Source organism: Episyrphus balteatus, chromosome 1 (genome assembly GCF_945859705.1).
Source record: "Episyrphus balteatus chromosome 1, idEpiBalt1.1, whole genome shotgun sequence".
Lineage (NCBI taxonomy): Eukaryota > Metazoa > Arthropoda > Insecta > Diptera > Syrphidae > Episyrphus > Episyrphus balteatus.
In genome coordinates, this window is record NC_079134.1 from 57,448,927 (window position 1) to 57,474,373 (window position 25,447).

The window sequence follows — 25,447 nt, forward strand, 5'->3', positions numbered from 1 at the left end:
CTCCAGCGAGTTGCTTTTTCAAGGAAACCAATGTTTGAGTGTAGAATTAGAAGTAAATTGTTATATTTTTATTCTTCTCTTTTATACAAAAATTTGACAATAAATTAATGCCTATATTGATATTCAACCATACTTCCATACTCTATAGGAATTCCCATTAAATGCAGCATCAGCGTAATAGCCATGCACTTCAAGAGTCTTTGGGCTAGGGTTGGGGTCAAAATTCCATTTTTTAATTTTGTGCAGAATTTGGTAAAATTATCTCCTCACTGCTTATTTGATTACTTAATAACTTTGTCCGTTTTTTTTTATGTTTGTTTTATAAATCAATAAATTAAAAAATATTTAGAAAAGATTTTTATTGCTAAATAATTTCGAAAAATAATTAAAAATTTATTAATTTAATTGAATTTTTGAAAAATTGACGAAGAAAGGAATATGTTGTATCTTTCTTTTTAATTTCTAATAGTTTTCAACGGTTTATATATGTGAATCATAAGAAAGTTAGTCTATGCATTATAACAAATGTTTGGGACAGTTACACAATAAAGAGTAAGAAAAGTAGTAAAGTTGAATTACTACAATGGATTAATGAGATGTAACCGGAAATGCTATACAAAAAAAAAAAAAAAAACAGAATTAGTAGAATTTTTTTGTTAAAAAAATATGCTGGCAGAATTTTGAAAAGCAGAATTTTGAAAGACAGAATAGAAAAATAGCAGAATTTTGAAAATCAGAATTTTCATAAAAAAAAAGCAGAATTTTGAAAAACAGAATTTTGGAGCCAGAATGTTGACCCGATCCCTTTGGGCTAGCTTGCTTATGATGCATATTTTACTACCATAAGTCAGCGACCCTTAATTATGTTTGTTTTTCTTCAATCACTAAAAGTGTTGTTGTATATTTAGTGTCATATTATATAGGTCGTGCACTGAAGGTGCCAGTTGAACTATATGAGAATATATTTATAGCTATATGCACAATGCACAGAGTGTGCCAACGGAAATATAAATGTTGCATTGTTTGTGCTTCGGCTTTGATATAGATGATCATGAATGTAATGCGATGGAAATTCGGATATTAAATATCGAAGCAGGTTGAATGTTCTATTAATTGTTTTGAGGGTTGAGGCAACTAATTAAGTGAACGCTGGTGCGGTCCCTTCACATGTGTATCTGTATATATATCTTTCATTTTAATACTGAGGGTCGATTCTCGTTCTGTGATATTTTGAAATGAAAAAAAATATCACAGCTTCACACCGAATCCGATTCTTGTTCTGTGAAAAAAATTTAAAAAATGTCAAAATCTCTTCACATGATAAAATATTTATCACAAACAAATTCTATCGTGAAGAACAACTTCGAATGATTCCTCAGATAATATTTCCATGCATTTTAGTACATAGTTAAAGTCGAAGAAAATTATTAAAAAACTGCTTATCGTTTTTTAAATTTCTTTCTAATTGAAATGCTTATAAAATACTGCCCAAATTTCTGCCTTGCAGCACAATCTAATCGTATGCAAGAGCTGATGTTTTGTAGGTTGAAGAGCATTGGGACCAATACAAACAAATTAATATAGCATTAAAAAGTTCAGTCAATCTCACAGATGGACGTATTACTAGGAGCTAAGTATGTGCATTAAGAAAAACTTTAGAAGCTTAACCAAGCTGCGGATAGAATTAGGACGAAGTGTATAAGTTTAGGTTTTCCTTTCTCTTGGCGCGTGCATACAAATTTTAGTTCAGTGTTGATATTGGTAAATCCTACTGCGGATAACTTTGTCAAAAACACACGCCTTATTTTAAATTTATAAAGCAAAATTTAATGCTTGGATAATGTGTAATTTGCAACACCTTACCTATATCTATTAAATGCCTTTCATCGTTTAAAGCTGAGGTACGGTATAAGAGATTCTGCCGTTCATCTTGCAATGTTCTTAAAAAGAGGATAAAGTACGTCGGAACCATACGTTTTTGTAAGAATGGCACACGCGAGAACATTAGAATTTGAAGACAAAAAAGGGAAGAAACATAGTAAAAAGCATTTCTTTGCCAATGTCATTTTTATTAAACCATGCATATATTTGTAACCATATCCATATTTTTAACTGATAATGTCCTTTTTGCCAATGTCATTTTTATTACACCACCCAAACTGATGAATTTACAATCTTCTCAATTCTTGGTTTCAAACTTGTCGTTTCAATTTCCTTGATTAATTCCTAGGGATATTATTATAAAAAACATGATTGTTGGTCTTTAAAATAGTTGCATATATATATTTAAATGATAATACCTTTCTTTTAACCATGGGCGAAGTTTATTCTTTATATTTTTTTGACATTTTATTAAAAATTATTCTCAAAAAAAAAATACACAATTTAAAAACTCAAAACTGAAATACATATAAGTGACAGAATTTTTCATTTAGTAGTTTTTAGTACAGATTTTTTCAACGATTTATCATATTGAGTTTGAGAATCGGATTTGGGGTGCCTGTGAAGTGATAAAATGAAAAAACACTGTGAAAACTGAAATGATATTATTTTTATCACTTCACAGCTTCACAGAACGAGAATTGACCCTCTGGTCAATAGCTGAGAAAAATTTAAGTTCGGTAGACTACTCATGAGTACATTATTAGTTATCTAGTTAGCAATACCATTTACAAGGTGAACTGTATTTTTTCATTCTATAATTTTGTCACGTAATTACCGTAGTTTTAACATTTATTTTTTTTTTTATTTTAGGGTGGAGAAGTTATACAAGAAACCATTACATCGAATGTGAGCGACGACTTAGTTACACTAGAATTTCAAAGAACTGATGGTACACTTATATCGCAATTCATCGATTTTAAAAATGTAAGTGATTGTAATATTTGATCTGTTACACTGTGCAAGTCGAAATCTTTGACAAGTGCGCTGTTGACTGTTTCCCCCTGTTTCGGACCTGAGAAATCGATTGGCATCATTAGTTTTTCGATTTATCGGTACGACTTCAAATAAAATTTTAATCGCAAGTTTTTTTTCAATAATTTCAAGCATTTTGCCAGGTTTAAAGTCATTTTTCCAGTTTATATATTTCGAAGTCGTACCGATAAATCGAAAAACTAATCGATTTCTCTGGTCCGAAATAGGGGGAAACAGTCAACAGCACTTGTCTCAAATTTTTTTTTGAAAAAACTTGCACAGTGTTATTATATGATATTAAATACTTATTATTATTCAATAGTTTCTGATTTTAAATATAAATATGGGGAATTCCATGATAGCATATAAGCGTATTTTTGTATGTTTTCGCTCTTATTTGTTTACCTATTCTTTAAATTAAGTATTTTAATACATTAACACTAATGTATGTCCAATTTCATAAACAAACAATAAAAGATCTTTTATCAAAAACCTTCTTAAATTTTATAAGGCCCTTAAATCTTTTTGGTTTCACCAATCTGCAAAAGGGAAATTTTTGTTCAAATTGAGTTTTCCTCACATCCCTGGAAAAATTAATTCCTTTTTTCTTTCTAATAAGCGAAATATGTGAGAGCAAATGAGACAGCATTATTTGTTGAAACAATGTTACGAAAGCAAAAATATAAAAACAAAGCAAAACAAAAATTTTTAACAAATCGTTTTTTTTTTAATTTCTTTAATATAAAAATAAATCCTGTTTGCAAAAAGTCTGTTCACTGACGCTGTGCTGGACTGTTCTAGGCAGAAAAGTACAGCTTTTTGCTGTTCATTGAGATTTTTTCTGTTCTGAACTGTTCTAGTTTCCTGTTCATTGACAAAACTAGAACAGTTTAGAACAGGATTTTCTGTTCTTGGTTTTGAGTAAGATCAGGTTAGAACAGACTCGTGAGAAATGTCAAAAGCAAAGCTGTCATTTTTTTCTTTTTGTTTTGATTTAATTGTGCGAATATTTCTCGGGTGCTCGTGGTTTTTCTAACTAAAAACAATTTTTAATTATATTTTTCGCAGTAAAAACTCAAAAAATAAATAAAACTAACGAGAACCGATAAGCAAAAAATTCATATAATTTACAATTTGTTTTTTTTTTTTTTTTTTTTGACAACTGACGTTTAAATGACTGTTCTAACTTGATCTGACGTTTCTCACAAAACTGTGCTGTCCTGTCCTGTTCTGATCTAGAAAAATCCTCGCTGAACAGACATAAAAATAAATGAAATGAAACTCAACAACTAGACTTAGGCCGTGTGTGAATTAAATAGTTAAATTCGTGTTAAATTTTTGGCACTATTGAGGTGAATAAAAGATTTTCAGCTGTTAAACATTTATTGGGCTCTGGGACCTGGGGTGGAATCGGCTAAAATGATATTTGACCACTTCCACAGCTGCAATTATAAAGGAGAGAATTGTTAAAAATGTAAGTAAATATTTTTTATAATCCTTAAAATAATAATTTCTAACTTTTATTTCTACTTAGGACGCAAGCAAACAAAAAGCAAATAGAATTGCTTACAAATTTTATGCAAGAGCATACTAATTTGGCAAAATCCTTCTCAGGAAAGGGAACAAATTATAAAGAATCCCACAAAATATTGTGGGAAAAACTTTCAACAGCACTCAATGCTAATGGGCTACCGACCAAGACAACAGCAGAGTGGAAAAGGGTAAATTTACTTGTAATTGAGGTTTTAAACAGTGTAAATCTCAAACGGAACGTTCAAAATTTTGCTCCTGTGAATTTTGCGTTTATTTCATTTATTATATATATTTAAAATTAAATTATAAAATTCAATAAATTACAAAAAAATAGTGGGCTATTTAATAGATCCATCCGTTGAATATTAAAATTTAATAAGTGAATTGGTGAATTAAACAAAATAATATATTTAAATTTGCATATATAAATTCATAAACTTGAGTGAAAATGGAAGACAATTGTAGTGGTGACAAATGCGACAAAAGAATTAACCGGAATGATGATTATGTGTTATGTAGCGGGATGTGCGGGAAAAAATTCCATATCAAATGCGTTGAATTAAGCAAATTTGATATGACGCTACTAAAAAACAACGCAAGAATCAAATTCATGTGCATAGATTGCCCAAATATTTTATCTGCTCTCAGCAAACAAATCGCCGAAATCGCGAAAAATAACATTGAATTAAAAAAAATTGTGGATGAAGCAAAAAATATAAGTGTACCAACACCAACACAACAAAAAGTCTCCTATGCACAAACACTAAAAGAAAATAGTGAAGTTATAGTGGTTAAACCAAAAACAGATCAAAACAATGAAAAAACAATAAACGATTTAAAAAATGTAATAAATCCACGGAACATGAAATTAAAAATAAATGAAGTCAAAAATGTTCAAAACGGTGGTATACTAATTAAATGTGATAAAAAGTCGGTTAAAACCATAGAAAACGAAATAAAAACAAACAAGAGTGAATATGTTGCAAAAATTCAAGAACATCGAAATCCGCGAATTAATATTGTTGGAATGAGCGAGACAATTAGTGAAGAGGATTTAGTTGAAGCAATTAAATGTCAAAACATGATAAATGATAGTGATATAAAATGTGTCAAGATATATTTATCGCACAAAACAAAAAAATATAATGCTATTGTGGAAGTAAACAGTGTTACCAACACCAATATTATGAACATGGGTAAATTAAATATTGGATGGGATAGATGTCGTGTTTACCAATATATAAGAGTATTAAAATGTTATAATTGTTGTGGCTATAATCATATCGCAAAATACTGTACTAAAAATAAAATATGTATGAAGTATGCTGGAAATCACGATGTAAAAGATTGTAATAGTGATATATATAAATGTGCTAATTGTGTTTCTTTAAATGAACAAACAAATCTCCAGCTGGATACACATCATGCAGCATCTGACAATAATTGTCCAGTGTTTTTAAAAAAGCTAAAGGCTGTCGAAAATCGCGATAGTTTCTAGCAACTAGAAACTATCAAGTGTTTTTTCTCAAATATCGAAGGTCTTGCAAACAACTTCACTAGTCTACAGATAACTATAAATGAATATAACTTTGATATCCTAATATTAACAGAAACTCATGTGACAAAAAACCATAATGTGGCTGAAATCCAACTAGACGGTTATTACATGTTAAACTGTGATAGTGAATCCAGTCACACTGGTGGATTAGTGTTTTATGTTAAAAAAATATTTAAATGCTCACTCGTCAAAAAATATGTTATTGCGATGAATTTTTGGTGTCTTATTATTAAAGTGCAATATGAAAATACAACTGTGATATACCTTAGTGCAATATATAGATCTCATATGTCTACAAAAAATGCTTTCTGTGATGATTTAGAACAATGGATAGACTTTCTACAACAGTGTAATAGTAACTATATAATAATGGGTGATTTTAATATAGACTGGCTAGACCAAACAAATACATACACCAGACGTATAAACCAAATAATAACAGACAATAATTTAACCATGTTAAACACAGAACCAACAAGAATTACACAAACATCAAGGACTTTAATAGATTATGTTTTAACTAATAACAAATACCTTTGCAGTGCTCAAATAAAACATACTCTAAAAATTAGTGATCACGAGGCTATTGAAGTACTCATTAAATGTACACGAAAAAAACAAAATAAGAAAACTATTAAATATTGTAAGTACAATAAAGAACATTTCATAAATGAACTTAGAATAAACCCTTTTTTTTCCGATTTCGACCCTAACATTCCTTACAACGTAAATGTGCTAAGCGACAATTTTGCTAACGAATTAAAAAATTTAGTCGACAGTATGGTTGTAACACGAGTGGTGCCATATGAAAACGGAGAATGGTTTAATAACACGTTAAGAAGTGCAAAAACACGTAAAGTAAACTTCTATAAAACAGCTACTCTTTCAAATTCACTCAGTGACTGGCAGAATTATCATCAATATAGAAATTATTATAAAAAGCAAATTGAAACTGCAAAGTCTAATTTTATATCTAATAAAATAAATAGTGCAAATAATCAAAAAGATATGTGGAAACAATTGAAAAAATATGTTCTCAAAACAAACAAAGAAGAAATAACAGAAGTGCAATTTGAAAACTGTGATATAGAAACTAATAGTGCAATAATAGCTGAAAAACTGAATAACTTTTTCATTACGAGTGTAAATGATCTTACTAATTCTGTGATATTTTCTGATTATATAAGTCTAATCCAAGAGTGCAATATAGAATTTAAGTTTACTTCAATTGAAATCTGTGATATAAGCAATACCTTAACTGTGATAAATCAAAAAAACGACTTTAATTTTATGAATACTAAAATGTTTAAAGATGCTATTGAAATTGTTGGTCCTGTCCTTTTGCGTATAATAAATACTTCATTTAACTGTGGTGTCTTCCCCGAATCTTGGAAACAATCACTTATCCTTCCAAAAAAGAAAATTACAAGTGCAATTAAATGTAGTGATCACCGTCCCATAAATATGCTTCCATTATATGAAAAAATTATAGAAAAAATTGTATCCATTCAACTCCAAGAACACCTCGACAATAATAACATCTTAAGTGTATACCAATCTGGCTTTCGTTCAAACCATTCATGTGAAACTTGTGTAAATTTTGTAGTAAGTGACTGGAAAAGAGAAATTGACTCAAAAAATTGTGTTACAGCTGTTTTCTTAGACCTTAAACGTGCTTTTGAAACAGTCAATCATTTTATATTATTAAATAAGCTAGAGAAATATGGTGTAAAAAATACGGAACTCAAGTGGTTTAAATCCTTTATATGCAATCGATCTCAAAAAACAACAGTCAACGATAAAATGTCAAACCCTGCAATAGTGAATATAGGAGTTCCACAAGGAACAATCCTAGGTGTCCTTCTCTTTCTGCTCTATATAAATGACATGGAAAAAGTGATACAATATTCTAAACTAGTACTATTTGCTGATGACGGGTTGCTTTATATATCCGGAAATAATCTAAATCTAATAAAAGAAAATATTGAAAAAGACTTAAGTGCAATATATACATGGCTAAATATGAATAAACTTGTTCTCAACACCAATAAAACAAAATTTATGATACTAAATAATCCATCACCTGAACTACAATTTAACATACAAATCAATAACACTATAATAGAACAAATAACCTCAATTAAATATCTTGGCATTGTGTTAGATAACAAATTATCATTTAATGAACACATAGACCACATATGCAAAAAAGTGTCAAAAAAGTTAGGAGTCCTTAGAAGGACGCGTAAAAATATTTCTAAAAATAGTGCAATAAAAGTGTTTAATGTAACTGTCAAGCCCCATTTTGAGTATTGTGCAAGTCTTCTCTATTTGTGTAACATAACCCAAAAAACTAGAGTGCAAAAATTGCAAAACAAAGCCATGCGAACAATAATAAAATGTGATCGATATAGCTCAATAACTTCAATGCTTGAATCATTAAATTGGCTAAATATCAACCAAAGACTTTATATGATGGCAATGGTGTTTGTATTCAAAATAAAACACAATCTTTGCCCAGAATACCTACAATCTAGTGTACCTACAAGAAGAGTAATACCATATAACCTAAGAAATGTTGAAGAGTTCAATATTATCCGGACCAGAACTAGTAGAGCACAAGCCAGCATACTCTACATGGGATTACAAGCCTTTAACTATCTTCCAATCAACATTAGAAACATCAACACTTTGAATCAATTTAAAAATCAAATATTTATATATGCCAAAACTTATATTAATTAAAATTTATAGGTCAATTATTTTGAATGTAACATAAATATCAAATGTAAATTATCATTAAATATAAATGGCCACTGAGCCAAATAAAGTTCAAAATCAAAAAAAAAATGAGTTCGTAAACTTATTTTCAATAAATCTTTGTGTCTCAAGATTTGGACAACAAGGAAATACTCTGCAAAGAAAAAATTAATGGAAAATATAAAGTCCATTCAGCAAACTGGTGGAGGTCCATTCATGGAGTTACCATTAGACGCGACAGAGGAAGCTATTGTTCAAGCTTGTGGAATTGAAGCTGCAATAGCTGGAATAAATGGTGTCTCGAGCTTTGGCTGCGGAGAAGAAAGTGAGACAATTCAAAATATTGATGAAGTTGAAATGCCGATAGAACCGGTCACCTCTCAAGCTCTCTCTCAAGTACGAGTCGGTCCAACGGTGAATCCACACAAGAAAACACAAAAAAAAGAGCCCCTTGTCGAAGAGTCAATTGTACTCACAAAAAAAATAATTGAACTACAAGAAAAATTCTTGAACATGCAGTCATCTTTGCAAGGTTCGCTGGAATCAATTGATTGTTCAATCAAAGAAATGAATGATTCCTTAAAAACGCTCTGCAATATAAAACAAAAAGACAGCCACGATTAGTCTAAAAAATGAAGAAATACGTTTGAAAAGGGTGGAACTTGAGTTGGCTAGGGCCATGAACGAACTAAGAGTGGTGCAGCTGCAAAACTAGCGAGTGCAAGAAGTGCTGTGAAATATTTTTTATTTATTTGGTTTTGTTTTTGTTCTTAAGAAGTGCTTTATTTTACTTACATATAAATATAATTTATGAAATTCAGTTCCTTTAGTTATATTACAGTACAAATTAACTTTATTTTTATTTACTTGTATAAAAGAAATTAAAATCAATTAAAGTTATTGTTGATTAATAATGCAAATATTTCCAATTGATTAAAGAAATAAAACGCGATTATTTTTCAGAAAAAACGTGTAGCCAAAAATGTCAATTTTATTCAAGAGTTGAAAGTAAAGTATGTACAAAAAAGGCGGAAAATGGATTAAGAGTATGACAGGCTAGTTTTTGACAAGAAAGCTTTAATTTTTAGCGCTAAGCCAAAGAAGTTTAGCATTGCCAGAGTGGCTTACAATAAGTAATTTATAATTTTTGTAATTAATATATTTACTAATTATTTTATGTAACAAGTTAATATATTTATTTATTATTTTATGTAACATGCTCCCCACCTTGAAGCGTTGAATTCGATTCAATAGGTAACAAACAAACTTCAGAAACAGCTCTTGTCAAAGTGGTCGTAGAAGTTCTTACAGTCACAACCCGCACATGGTTGTCCTTTCCAGGATGTAGTTTGATAATGCGAGCCATCTTCCATTTAAGTGGAGGGAGATTTTCATCTACTAAAATTACCAAGGATCCGATGACAGCGTCTTCAGATAATGTTTGCCATTTGGTTCGCTTCTGTAGTCCTTGAAGGTATTCCGTAGACCATCTTGCCCAGAAAGATTGCATTGCCCATTGTATCTTTTGCCATCGGGAAAGTCTATTGAGGTTTTCATCTTGAATGTTTGTTTCAACTATCGCTGTTAGAGGACCACCTATTAAAAAATGACCAGGAGTTAAAAATTGAAAATCATTTGGATCATTTGATAAAGGAGTGATAGGGCGTGAATTTAATATCGCCTCAATTTGAACCAAATAAGTGTTGAGTTCAACAAAGGTCGGTGATATGAGGTGTAAACTTCTTTTCATGTGAAACTTGGTAGATTTAACTGCCGCCTCCCAAATGCCACCCATATGGGGAGATCTAGGTGGTATAGTCTTCCACTCAATGCCATCTTGGGCACACATATTTAGAATGGCCTCATTTTGTTCCTTTTTCATGAAGAGATTGTATAGTTCGTGAAGCTCGTTCCTTGCTCCAATAAAATTGAGTCCGTTATCACTATAAATTGTAGAGCACAACCCACGTCAACCAATAAAGCGCTTCAGAGCTGCTATAAAGGCAGCAGCAGTAAGATCTTCAACAAGCTCCAAATGAATAGCTCGCGTGATAAAGCAAATGAATACTGAAACGTACGCCTTTGTTGGAGCTACACCTCGCCGTCGGTGATGAATCAAAAAAGGACCGCAGAAATCAATGCCAACAGTGGAGAAAGGTCTGGCAGGAAGCACGCGTGATGTTGGTAAATCTCCCATCAGTTGATTAAGAGGCTTTGGCTGACATCGGTTGCATAGAATGCAGTTACGAACAATACGTTTTGAAAGAACCTTTCCATTCAGCGGCCAATATTGTTGTCGAACCACAGCCAATAGATTTTGTGGACCTAAGTGACCGTGTTTGTTGTGTAAATATCGAATGATTGTAAGTGTGTATTCATGACTGGAAGGTAGCAAAATAGGATGTTTTGCGTCGAATGAGATATTAGAATTTCTTATTCTACCACCTACCCTTATCAATCCATTTTTATCTAAAAACGGTGTAAGCGATCGGAGGTTACTTCGTTTGTGGACATAGCCCTTTTTACGTAACGATTCCAAATCGGCATTAAAACAACTGTTTTGAACCACATGCAAAATCTGTTGTAATGCCTTTTTCATTTCATCGGTTGCTATAGGGCCACTCAAGCGCTCTGGCACTTCAGTTTCACTAGGTAATATGCCAAGATTGATCTTCTTCCTTAAAGTCATAACCAAGCAATTATGTATGAAGCGATTGTTATAGGCGATGACTCGTTGTAGTTTATTATAATTGTTGTGATATTTGATACTAATTATGATATCTTTTTCTGTTTGGGTCACGAGAGCGAATTTGACAGTACGTCGTTCTAAAAGATCTTCTTCAATTTTAGCAACGTTTTTGATTGAATGTGGCCAATTCTCTTCAGTTTTACTTAAAAACGTAGGCCCATAAAACCAGAGGTTTGAAGCAATTAATGCAGATGGCCTAGCTCCACGAGAAACAACATCTGCGGGATTTAATTTAGAGCTGACATGTCTCCATTGCTTTAAGCTAGTTGTCGCTTGTATTGTTGCAATGCGATTGGCGACAAATGTTTTCCATGTTGAAGATTCGGATGACAGCCAAGAAAGGACGATCGTGGAATCTGTCCAATAAAAAATGTCTTCGAAGTCAATCTCAAGAAGGTTTGTAATCCGATGAGTAAATTGTGCTGCCATAGCGGCAGCGCACAATTCAAGACGGGGAAGACTTATGACCTTTGACGGAGCGATCCTTGATTTGGCTGCTAAAAGTCTACATTGAATAGAACCATCTTCCAAAAATGATCGAATGTAAATACATGTTCCATATGCGAGTTCAGAGCTATCTGCAAATGCGTGGATTTGACACCTTGTCTTTTGAGGAGATATAGCCATCCGTGGAATTCTCAATTCGTGGAGAATATTTAATTCGCATCGAAAATCTAACCATCGTTTTGCATAAGAATCGGGCAGAGGCTCATCCCAAGAAAGCTTAATTTGCCAAAGTTCTTTCATAAATATTTTAGCAAGAACAAGCACAGGATTAACCAAGCCGAGAGGATCGAACAGCTGGGAAATGTCAGATAGAATCGTTCGTTTTGTCATTTGAGAAGATTGCTTCGGACTTCCGGTATTGTATAGGAACGCATCTCTAGTTGGGTCCCAAATTGTTCCCAACGTTTTTATAACGCTTGAACCTTGCATTTCAAAGTGTGTTTCTCTTTGGTCTAAAGGAATATTTTCCAATAGAGATGAGGAATTTGAACACCATTTTCTTAGTTCAAATTTTCCTTTCTGTAATGCCGCTATTAATTCAGCTTGAATTGTCTTAGCTTCATCCAGTGAATCTGAACCGGTCAATACATCATCAACATAAAAATCGGATTTGATGACCTTGGATGCATAAGGAAACTGTTCTTTTTCATCATTGGCAAGTTGTAGTAATACTCTGGTCGCTAGATAGGACGCCGACGAGGTTCCATATGTGACTGTGCACAGTCGATAAACACGAATTGGCTCATTCTCAGAACTTCTCCATAGAATAAGTTGAAGGTTACGATCTCTTGGGTCTAATATTACCTGGCGGTACATTTTTGTAACGTCACTGGTAAATACGTAGCGATGCATACGAAAGCGAAGAATGATTGAGAATAAATCGGGTTGAACGACAGGTCCGACCATTAAAATATCATTTAGCGAGACGCCACTATCTGACTTGGATGAGCCATCAAATACTACTCTTGTTTTGGTAGTACTACTGTCGGGTTTGACAACACAATGATGGGGAAGGTAAAAATGTGTTTCAGAATGATCGATGCACTCAACAGGTTCCATATGGTTTAGCTCAATATATTCCTTCATGAATTCATTGTAGCTTAATCGAAGTTGTGGATTTCTTATAAGTTTCCTTTCTAAATGTTGAAAACGTTTTAAGGCTATAGTGTATGAACACCCTAAAGCCTTTGCATCAGATTTCAATGGTAATCGAACTTGGTATCGACCACAATCAAGGCGACAAGAATTTTCAGTAAAATGTTTCTCACACGAAATTTCTTTCTCCGAGTATGTGCGAATTAATGGAGCATGATCTTCTAGTTCCCAAAACCTTTTCAATTGTTCATCTAATGAGCTTCCATCAAATGACTCCTCTATTGTCAATGCACATTGAACATTAGGATTAGGTAAGGTCGCGTAATTTCCACTTACGATCCACCCAAGGAGAGTATTTTGGAGAATTGTTGTGTTGTTGTGAAGTCGTATTTGTCCTTCCAATAGAAGAGAGAAGAATAGCTCTGCTCCGATTAATAAATCAATTTTTTGTGGAATGAAGAAGTTTGGATCGGAGAGCTTTATATCTGACGGTATTCCCAAGTCGACAGTTATTCTATTAGTTGGAAGCAGACCGGTTATTTTTGGGAGTATTACAGCTTCAATGAGTGAAGAGAAATTTGTGAAACGAGAGTTGATCGTAAAATACGCCTTAAAGCAAGCTTGCTTTGTGTATGACGATATGCCAGAAAAAGACTGATTTGATTTTTTACGAACTGCATTGATAAGAAGAGCGAATTTTTCGTTTACAAAATTTATTTGAGAACCGGAGTCCAATAGAACACGGCAGGCAACGCTAGAGCCTCGATTGTCGATTGCATAGACTATTGCTGTTGCTAAGATAGTCGTGACTTCTCTATGTTGTGTGGAAGCAGTGAAAGAAGAATGAGCGGCCGGAGGAGGAGGATTGCATGAAGTCTGGGGAGTGTATTCTGAAGCATTTAGATTTAAATGAGAGTTTTGAATGTGGATCAATGAGTGATGCCTTTGATTACAGACTCGACAGCTACTTAAAGAAGTGCAAGCTTCGGTGATATGATCTGGTTGAAAACAATTTTCGCATAGTTTGAGCGTCGTAATTTTTTGTTTTCTGTCAGCTGGTGACAAACGCAAAAATCGAAAACATCTCATCAAGGTATGGCCAGACTTAGAGCAATGGTAACAAGATGATTGATGCTTTGTTATAGCAAAACTCTTACGTGTATTTTTGAACTTATTATCTATCTTACTGCTAGAGCTTACCTTCATTATTGGTAGTTGGCCTGCCATACCTTCTAATATTTGACTTCGTTTGATTAAAAACATCGAAATCTCTTCATACGTAGCTAAGCGATCTGCAGGTGCTTCTTCATGCCATTTGTTAAGCGATGTTAAGTCCAGCTTCGATGTTATGATATACACAATGAGATCATCCCAATGTTGAGTAGTTCGGCCAAGTGATTTCAGAGATCGTAGGTGCACATTAAAGGTGTCTAAAAGCGTTCGAAGTGACGTGGCCGAAGCTTTGATGACTTGTGGTGCCTCAAATATATGCTTTAAATGTTCGTGAGCAATGATTCTTTTGTTCTCGTAACGATCTTGTAGCATTTTGATTGCCACGTTGTAGTTAGTGTCGGTAACCTCCAAAGACTTGACGATTAATGCTGCGCTTCCACCAAGGGAGCCAAGAAGATGATGGAATTTGCTCACGTTGCTGAGATTTGGTTGACAATGAACCAATGAATTAAATGCATTGAAAAACGACATCCATTCAGTGATAACACCTGTAAATGTAGGAATAATAGCTTTGGGCAATTTAATGAAATCTGCATTTGCGTGTAATTGGTCGCTCATATTTTTCGATGTGTTGTCAGCTGGCGTGGTCGAAACTTTTCCCAGTTTTTCCAAGTAGACTTCCAGTTTTGGTTGAACGGTGTAGTAGAGCTCTTCAAATTTTAAACGGTCGTCCTTTGCAAACTCCTCCGCATCGGATTCTTCTAGTTTAGTTTGAAGCGAAGAGAATAGCTTAAATGTTGTTTCCAGAGCTTGGAGTCGAATTGTTAGCTCCTGCTTGGTTGCTGTAGCAGCCCTTTCTTTTAAGAACGTCTCGACACGCTCCATTTGTTTCATGCAAACCATTCTTTTATTGCGAAGTTCTTCCGGACTTTTCGACATTTTTATATGGTGCGAAACTAAGATTCCGTGAAATTAATTTGAAAATAATTGACTTTTACCGGCGATCACGTCGGGGTCACCAAAATTTGTTGATTAATAATGCAAATATTTCCAATTGATTAAAGAAATAAAACGCGATTATTTTTCAGAAAAAACGTGTAGCCAAAAATGTCAATTTTATTCAAGAGTTGAAAGTAAAGTATGTACAAAAAAGGCGGAAAATGGATTAAGAGTATGACAGGCTAGTTTTTGACAAGAAAGCTTTAATTTTTAGCGCTAAGCCAAAGAAGTTTAGCATTGCCAGAGTGGCTTACAATAAGTAATTTATAATTTTTGTAATTAATATATTTACTAATTATTTTATGTAACAAGTTAATATATTTATTTATTATTTTATGTAACAGTTATAATTGAGTGAATGAAATGAGACTGAACTCTAAATACATGTATTTATTTTTATAAATTAAATGATAACTAACTTAAAAATCAAATTTGTTTCGCTTTAATTTAATGCCTGATGGTTGACCCACAGATCGTCCCTGATTCTGTTTCGGATTCGAGTTCCTTCATTAGAGTCGTTTTGCCTAATTGTATGTAGATGAGGAGTTCCATTGTCAGATATTGGATGAGAACTTGCAAAATCGTCTAGGAGCGGTTCCCCGTTTTCTATACAAATATTGTGCAGAGCAGCACAAACATTTATTATTTGCGCTGCTCTTTTTGGAGAATACCTCAATTTTCTTTCCTCTAAGATACTTCTCCAACGGCCTAATAAAATATGAAAATATTTTGTTATGTGTGCTAAATAATAATTATATTTCTGGGTACTTTTCATCACCCCAATACAGCGCTCAACAATACTTCTTGCTTGAGCATGAGTTTTGTTGAACCGAGATTCTGGTGAATTTAAAGTCGCACTTCTGTAAGGCGTTAATAAAAATGGTTCCAGTGGATAACCGCTGTCACCTGTAATATAGAAGGTAACATCAGATGCTTCAATTGAATAGTTTGTCCACATGTAAATAGTACCGAGAAGCCATGATGATGATACTCCAGAGCAATATTCCATATTCAGCTTATTTCTTTGGGCGGACTGCCTCCAGACAAAGCTATCGTGGGCGCTTCCACCATACTTCGCATTTATTGCTAATATTTTCATCTTATGATCGCATATCTAGAATGAATGGGATGCGAATATAATACTATAAATTAGTATAATCTATTGAAGTTCATTAGGACTTTGATTAAATTTTCGTTCAACGTATGTAGAATACAAAATGAAAGCTTTTGGAAACAACTTACAACCATAGTATTTATGCTGTGCCTCCCCTTACGATTAAAAAATATATGCTCGTTTTCGGTCGGTCGTAAAATCATTATATGAGTGCCATCTACGCACCCAATTACTATCAAATAGAAAATAGTTAATTAATTTAATTTAACTGTCCACTTTGTAAAAGGTTTACCTCCAGGAATGCGAAATTTTTCATAAAAATGTGTTTTGATACTTTCCGAGGCTGAGGGCATAAATTTTATTTTTAGGGGGCATAGTTTCCTCTCCATTTTATGTAGGGTTGAGGTTGTCACCTCACATATAGTGCTTTGGGCCATAGCAGCAGACCAGTCCGCACCAACTTGCCTTTGGTAACCTCCGCTTCCAAGAAAATTTAACGTTACTGTAGGGTTGCCAGATATATTTTGACGAAACTAGTAATCGAGATGTAAAATCCCGGACTTTCCCGGACAAATAAGGACACAAAAAAGAGTACAAAACTAGGACAAAAGGAATGCATAGTTTTATAAAAACAAAAAAAAAGCGGAACAATCTTTTCTAAATTTAACTAAAAATCACATTTTTAACCCTTGTTCCCGTAGCATTTTTTTCTTATTTTTTTCACAAAAAAAAAAAAAATAAAAGTAAAAATTTTAGCTAAAGCCTGGTACGCTGCTCGCGCTAAATTTTAGCCAAGATAAAATTCCCATACAAGTTATCGATAACTTGTATGGGATCCATTTTATCTCGGCTAAAAATTTTCGATAATTTGTATGGGAGCTAAAATTTAGCGCGAGCAGCGTACCAGGCTTAATATTACAAAAGTTGGAATGAAGTTACAGTAAAAAATGATTTTAAATTCCATTAAAATCCAATTGCTCAAAATTTTAAACGATTTAGAGCCAATTTTTCAATCTTCTAATAAACAGTCAGTTAACTGTTCGACGAATAAAGTTATTAGGCTCATAAACTATCAGATAAAAACATTGAATTTTTCAATCAAGAATAATTTATTCTACAGAATAACAAAAAAAAAAAAAAATTGTCAAATTCAAAAATATTTAAAATTAAACGTCATTTTTATTCATGATTGTTTTTGTTTTCTTGTGTTCCACTGTATTTTTTTCAAAATTCTTTCAAAACAGCTTTGACAACTGACACAATATTTTTGTTGAGATTATTCCTTAGAATAATTTTTATTCGTCTCTGAAAGAAGCAGATAGTTTTATTCCTAGGAATAAAGCTATATCTGCCTGTTGAAAAATTGATTTTTTCTCTATCCTTAGGAATAAGTACTAAATGACTGTTTAACTGACTATTGAAAAATTGGCCCTTAGGTAAATACTAATAGAATTTTTAGTTAGTTACTATTTAAGTTAAGAAATGGTCTTTTTGACTCAGCAATCGTTTAAAATTTTGCACCTTGAGTCTTACAATAAGGTACCTACTGTAATAATTAATAAAATTTAAATAAATTATCAAAATAAATTTTTGTTGGTCAGAGGATTCACTAACCAGTACCTCATACGCACATTTTTGAGTTTTGTTTATATTGGAACAAATCACAAAAAATAATTGAGCAGATAATAGAGCAAAATAAAAACGCCTCGCTTTTAATGAACTTGATTCTTTTTTTGAATAAGGAATGAATTAAGAGTAGCATACAAAAAGTGAGATTTTTAAAGGCTTCAAAAGAGTACAATCCCGGACAATTGATAGAAACTATCCCGGACGTCCCCCACACAGCCAAAAAAGAGTACATGTCCGGGAAAACCCGGACGCATGGCAACCCAAAGTTACTGCCAACTGGAGGTCAGGAGTAATGTGTGTTGAACGAACTCCAGACGGCAGATCCAAAATGTGTAATATACTCAAAAAAGTATCTTTTGATATTCGGAAATTTTGTAAAAATCTATTAAAAAGACGAAATATCATATTGAAATTATTATTTTGTGTACAAAGATATGATTGCATACTTACTTTGAGTCGGGGAGGTTAAATATACTTAGTTTGTTCCTCAAGTTGATGCGAACAAGTCTGACTCTTCTGTTTTCTATTTCATGCTCATTTCCACTATTTTGTAGGGGTAAAAATAATTGAACAGGCACAAAAATATTCATTTTTTTCCAAACAAAGTAAAAACACCAAGAGAATCAAGAAAAAAATATTTTACAAATGTCAATTTTTTTCAAATTGACACCTAAATAGGTGTCAGCTGAAAATGTCAAAAAAATATGACAGTCACTTTTGACTATCAGCTTACACAGACGAATTTTCTTGAATTTGACAATCAACTATCAAAAATCAGCTTACACGATTCCACCCCTGGTTAAATTTGAGTTAAATTTTTTTTGCAGATGGTTTTGTTTTGTTTTTTTTTTATTAAAAAGGAGTATCATGGCAGAAAAAAGGCAAAAAAAATTTTAAACAATAAATTTTTTTTTGAAATTTTTTTGTTCACCTCAGTAGTGTCAAAAATTTAACACGAATTTAACTATTTGACGCAATTCACACACGGCCTTAGTCTGCTTCTACACGAAGACGCAAGGCGCAGAAACTATCTTCGAATTTCCTTTTGATTTTCCCTTCGGTGCATCGTGCGCTTCTTCTACACGTAGTATTTTTTCTTCAGACGCAAATTTGACAGCTATTTCTTTTTTTTGTTTTACTTTGTTCTCGTTTTCGTATGTATTTTTATTCCAAAATAAGCACCAAAATATACAAAAAACAACTCCGGCGGGCTCTATGTGCAACGGAAATATTTGAGTATATTAAAAAAAGATACAATACACGTAAATAATATACAACCGACGAAGCGAACTCTGCGAACTACGAAATCAAATAAAGCAAAACAGCAAGAAAAAGAACAAGATCAAAGAGAAACGTCAAAATGAGTCTCAAAATTTTCGACCGGAGACTCACAGGGTAAAAAATCTTCCCTCCCTTTTTTTCGAACTTTCTTTCTCCCTTACTCTCCATTGAATCTTGAACTTTGCGTCTTCGTGTAGAAGCAGACGAAGCAGATGCTTTTCGAAAGTCGGAATATCATATTTTTTCCAGCAACATCGATTGTCGTTATTGAAGAATAAACTCCTGTTAGGTACCCGGAATACACTTTCACTTACACTTTCAAAAACTTTTTGTTGCTCTTCATCGAAAGCAAACCATTTAAATATTATTAAAAACATGCGATGTATGCAAAGTCGAAATTTGTTTCTTTATTTTCTATCTCCAAAAATTAAAAACTAAAATGTTACAAAATAAAAATATATAGCTGATATTTTATATTCTTTACTGCATCCGATCGTCTGATGACATTTCAATGACACTTTTAAAATTTAATGAGCCAAATATCGGCATTAAGTTTATAAGGGTGTTTAATAGCTTGTTAAATTTAAAAGTGCTTGGTGAAACCTAAAAATCCCATTTTAAGGTTTAAAAGCCTGTTAAATGTTTAAAAGTCCTTCGTGAAATCGACCATTAGTATATAAATTTGTTTCATTGTTTCTAATATCAAAAGTATTCTAAGTGTTGTGCTGTCTGAGAATATCTTCAAACGTGGTGTCTGAGAATACTTTCTAACGTCACTCCCCTTACATCTTATTTTAAGATATACAGTCAAACTTCTTTATAACGAACCTTCAAGGGAACAAAAAATTGCTTCGTTATAAAGAAGTTTTATAAAAAATTCGTTATATAGAAAATTTATTTTTTAATACTGCATGTGTTCTTTTAAAATAATATGGTACAAAAAAGAACTCATCTTAAGGAAATTTATTCATTTATATTTTTTAGTTAAAACATATCAACTTTGAAATTGAACATGCACATGAATCATAATTTTAAAATTTTTAGTTTATTTTTTAACATTGTTGATAGTGTACTAAACGACACATCAAATTTTTCAGCCACATACTTTTCTTTTCTCCACTTTTAATTTTATCAATATTCTCTCATAGCGAAATAGCCTTGTAATTGGCTAATTTAAAATGTAAACTCAAACGAACGATTCACCTGTCTATATGCGTACAATTTCTAAAACACATGTACCCTTTTTCATGCATCCAAACATACATACATACAATAACTTTAAGAAAATTCTTGCCAAAACGGGGAGTTCCCTTTTAAAACTCGGTATACAAATCTAGTGAGCTTTTTTTCAAATTTGAAAATTGACATTTCGTTATAAAGAAACGAATTTGCTCTTGGGTCAAAAAAATTAGTTCTTTATAAAGAGAATTTCGTTATAGGGAACTTCGTTATAAAGAAACTAACTCGTATGGAATGTTTTTTAAGGGGAAGGGGAACGAAATGAAATTCCCTATAGAGAAAATTACGTTATAAAGAAGTTCGTTATAAAGAAGTTTGACTGTATAGCGTTTCATTGGGCAGAATAAATTGATTATTTTTTTGATTACAATAAATTTCGCAGATCTAATTATTTTGAGAGATTTACCCTTCCATGCACCTACATTAAAGCCGTTTGCGATTGGTCGTCTGGAAAGCTTCTACATGCTTTTGAAAGTGTTTTATTGGCCTCAGATGAGAGTTCTTCTTCTGGAAAGAAGAGAAATTCTGTTCTGGATTTGAAATCAGAATCATACTTTTTAAAAGTTAAGTTTGACAAACGTTATAATTTTGTTTGCTTTTGATTAATCTGATTATGAATATTCCTACAATTGGAATCGGAGAGCTCTTCCACCACGGGTCGTTTGCACGCGACACTACTCGAAGTTTCTTGCACTCCAAATTTGTTGATGCAGAAATGTTTCTTGCATGTCTTTTATCTAGCTATTCCAAGTCTTTTATCTAGCTATTCGCTCTTGCGAGCTTAATTAGTTATGAAAAAAGCGTACTTTTACGCACTCTCACTCATGTTGGGAATAATAACTCTGTTAATAATAACGGTATAAACTTAAATAATGGCTCTATTTTAGAAGAAGTATGACTCTTTTTAACTACGTTTCAATTAAATTGATATCATTTTTAAATCTTCAGATATTCAAATCTAAGTCCGTTCATTTTGTATGCCCTATTCGATTTCACTTATCAAAAAGTTATTTTTTATATCATTTTGATATCGATATTTTTTACTATTTAGACCCCAAGGAACATTTATGCATCAAAAAATTTGGAATGCAAGAAACTTCGAGTAGTGTTGCGTATCGCGTTCAAACGACCAGTGCTCCGTGCCGCATTACAATTTCCATCTGTCAGTTTGATTAATGTGGTTTATGATAGGCAAGTAAGCGAAAAGTCAAATCGGACTACCCCCACTTTGAAGAACATGACAGATACAAATTTTAAATTTATTAAACCATGTATTTATTTTATTTATTTTAGCTTAGTACAAGCTATAACTTAAAAACTAATTAAAACTAACATAGGGCCGGTTTTTTCACACTCGATTATCTTTTAATCAAGGATTTTTCTACGGAATAATCCTTGATTAAAAGATAAAATCGACTATGAACAAACTGGCCCTTAAACTAGCTTAGACTAATTAAAAAAACAAGCTTAAAAAAGAAACAAAAATAGAAGATAAAGGGTTTTGGGTGGAAGTGTTTATATGAGGGCATAAGATGCGAATGATTAGTGCAGTAGGGTGTTTTGGAGATTTGTTCAAAGTGACAATTTACTTATATGGAAGTCAAACGAGGGCATCTCTTCGTTCGAGTGCCTTAGTCTTCTGGACATATGTAGGTTCAAAATAGCTATAATTGGTTCGATGAAGGGAAAGGTAAAATAACGGGGGAGAGCGAAGACATCGGGGATTTGTTTTTAGGTTAATTTTTCGTAGGAGAGAAGATGAGTCAATATTTCTTATGAGCAATTGATGGGCAAAGAGTATGTCGGCTATTTGGCGACGCTGGGCTAAGGCTTGCAATTCAATTAGATTCAGACAGTCATGGTAAGATGGTAAGTTGAATCTGTCCTCCCACGGAAGAGGACGTAAAGCGAAACGAATAAATCTTCTTTGAACGTTTCTAATTCTATGTGAATGATTTTCGTAAAAAAGTGTCCAAACTTGGGACACATATTCAAGAGTGGGTCTTACGAAGGTAATGGGATTTTGTAACATATGGATTATTGAAGTCCTTAGACCAACGTTTAATAAAACCAAGGGACCGGTTAGCTTTGTTAGTTATCTGATCAATGTGGGAGTTAAAATTTAACATTCTAGCACATAAGACGCCCAGATCAAACATGCGCGCATATGCCTATTATAGTTGGGCCTTAAGACGAATGATTTTGTTTTATACTTTATCAAAGGATTTCGCAAAGTCCGTGTTAACTGTGTCAACTTAATTCCCATTCTCAAGAACATTTAGTTTTTTTGAGACAAATTCAAGGAGGTTTGTTTTTGTTGATCTACCTTCAAGAAAACCTTGTTGGACGGGTGAGAATACAGACTTACAGTATGAATAGACTGAGTCATAAACTAAACTTTCAAAGAGTTTGGGAATACACGATAGTTTAGCTATCGGTCTGTAGTTTACGACTACATTTTTGGACCTTTTTTATGAATTCGGAAAATAAAGGAGTCTTTCTAAAGATCAAGAAAAACACACTTCGCGAGGGATAAATGGAAAAGATCAGTAAGTGGTTTCGATATAATATGCACACATTTTTTTGGAGTATGGAAGGTACTCCATCGGGTTCGGGACTATAATTTATCAGTTAGTTTAGGAATATAATCTAAACCAAGCTGCGGAATGATTTTTTAAGAAGTGTATAAGTTTACATTTCCCTTTCTCTTGGTGCGGGCATATAGTACATTTTTTGTCCAGTGTTGATAATTGGGAAATCGTACTGCGGATAGCTTTGCAAAAAAAAAAAAAACGCCTAGTGACTTCAAAGTGAACAGTTAACATAAATAATAAATACAATAAAAAGGTTCGTAATCTGGGCCCTATTTCAATAACTTAAAAATTTGTAATTACAAGTTATTTTCACAATATTTGTGAAAAATCGATACATTTTGTTTCACTAGTTTCTTGCGATCACAAAATTGTGCTTGTAATCTACAGTTTTAAATTTGTTAAAAATCCATTTTTTGTTTCATCGAAACTTGTGTTTTACAAGTAACAAATTTGTGAGCATTCAAGTTTCTTGTAGGTTTCTGTTTCACTAAAGAAAAAAAAAATTACAAGTTTCTATTTATTTGTGAAAATTTTCTACAAGAGTAACGACGTATGTCATTTTTAATACAATTTTGTAAAAACCATATTTAGAGTGATTAAAGAGTTTAAAATGCACCTACGCCGAAGGCCATTTTTTTTTTTAGAAAAGCTATGTTATTATTATTCAGGGTTGTAAAAACATCAGCTTAAAAAAAATGCATTTGAATTAAATAAAAAAAAAAATATTTATTGCAAGTAAAAAAATATGTATTGCAACTAAAAAAAATGCATTAAAAAAAAATTTTAATGCAACTGAAAAATATTTGCATTAAAAATAAAATTTTTATTGAAAATAAAAATATTTTGCATTAAAAAAAAAAATGCAAAATGTGTACCTACATTAAATGTTTTTTTTAAATATTCGTCGAATTCCTTACAGCTTTGACTATTTGGCTTTACATAAGGTGCAATAGCCAAAATTGTAAGAAATTCGACGAATATTAATAAAAAATATCTAATGCACACATTTTGCATTAATTTTTTTTTTCTACTGAGAGCATTTTTTATTTGCTATAATTTTTTTAATGCAAAATATTTTAATTTGCAATAAAAATTTTACTTTCAATGCAAATATTTTTCAGTTGCAATAACTACAAAGATATGACAGTATTAATCATTTGAAAATTTTCCGTTTAAAATAGGGTTGGTGTTTTTAAAAGTAGCAATCCTATTGTTTCATATTAGTGCAGGCGCTAGAGGTAGTTGAGTATGCAAAATATGAGGACCGAGTTTCGCCAATGGATTAGAGTTCAGAAAGGGTCTAAGATAAATAATGTGGATCGTGCCGGTCAATTTTGTGGTCCATTTTTTTTACGCCGCTACTCTTATTTGTATGGGGAATATGCCATTTATTATCTTTTAAAGAACATAGTAATAAGGAATTAACCCTTCACGAGTTTTTTTTTGCAGGAATCTTTCAATAGGTTATAAGAGAAGATAAAACCGTGAAGTGCTATTTAACGAGAGGGTGGAAATTGAAGAAAGGGGGCAAAAGCCCCTTTTTGGTTTTTTCAATATATCTCGTAAACGAAACAAAATTTGGATATACATATCACACTAAAACTTTTTGTAGAGAATTGAATTTCCTATCGGAATAATGTATTTCAAAAATTGAAAAACAAAATTTTCATACCAAAACATCAAACCTAACGGCAAGATGTGTTTTGTCATTATGCTAGGTCTAAGGTATAAGAATCCGGTCCTCTCATTTTGCACACTCAACTTCCTCTATTAAATAGTACTCAATGTGTTTTTTTAAACTTTTTACCTTTTTTTCGCAAGTTTTGAAATTGTATATTTCGAAAACAACTGTTTTAAATAGATTGATTTGAATTTAAAATTAAGTGTACAATTCTAGCATTTGAGAAAAGTAACATTCATAACTGTAAGTGTTGCCGTTGTTTTTTAATAATTTTTTTTCCATTTAAAGTATTTTTTTTTGAAAATTTCCCGCCCTCCTTAACGGATTTGAGATAGACAACTATTTTATGGCCAAGAACGATTGTATTAAACTCCTCTACAAAAATACAAAATCCCTGTATACTGTTCCCTCAAATGTTTCTTTATTACTTGACTAAAACTAAAAATGCCAAAAAAAGCAAGGTTCATATAGCCATATTTCGGTCAATTTTCAATAAAAAAAAAACTTATTGAGCCGAGCATATTGAAGTAAATTTAATCTACTTTAATTGTTTAGAACATAGTTTATGCCTATCTCAGCCCACACAAAATTACACCCAAAAAAGCAAAAAAAAACTCGA

At 32.3% G+C, this 25,447-nt stretch overlaps 2 protein-coding genes across 4 annotated transcripts in view; one reads left to right on the forward strand and one right to left on the reverse strand.

The window, feature by feature from the left end:
• The window catches only part of LOC129916273 (out at first protein), an 81,435-nt gene that overhangs the window by 37,030 nt on the left and 18,958 nt on the right, over positions 1-25,447 (forward strand). The window contains exon 2 of the mRNA XM_055996131.1: positions 2,755-2,868. Within this exon, the coding sequence (XP_055852106.1) occupies positions 2,755-2,868 (114 nt within the window). The remainder of the gene's footprint in view (positions 1-2,754; positions 2,869-25,447) is intronic.
• LOC129916253 (putative nuclease HARBI1) lies at positions 15,246-17,107 on the reverse strand. Of its 3 annotated transcripts, none has more exons than XM_055996119.1 (4): positions 16,697-17,107; positions 16,533-16,636; positions 16,260-16,404; positions 15,246-16,196 (listed from the first exon to the last, which is right to left on the reverse strand). In XM_055996119.1, exons 1-4 carry the CDS (start codon positions 16,839-16,841, stop codon positions 15,733-15,735), a joined length of 858 nt encoding a protein of 285 aa, XP_055852094.1. In that variant the 5' UTR covers positions 16,842-17,107; the 3' UTR covers positions 15,246-15,732. The 3 variants fall into 3 exon arrangements, with proteins under 3 accessions (XP_055852094.1, XP_055852085.1, XP_055852078.1); XM_055996110.1 differs by having other exon boundaries at positions 15,246-15,998; positions 16,059-16,404; XM_055996103.1 differs by having other exon boundaries at positions 15,246-16,404.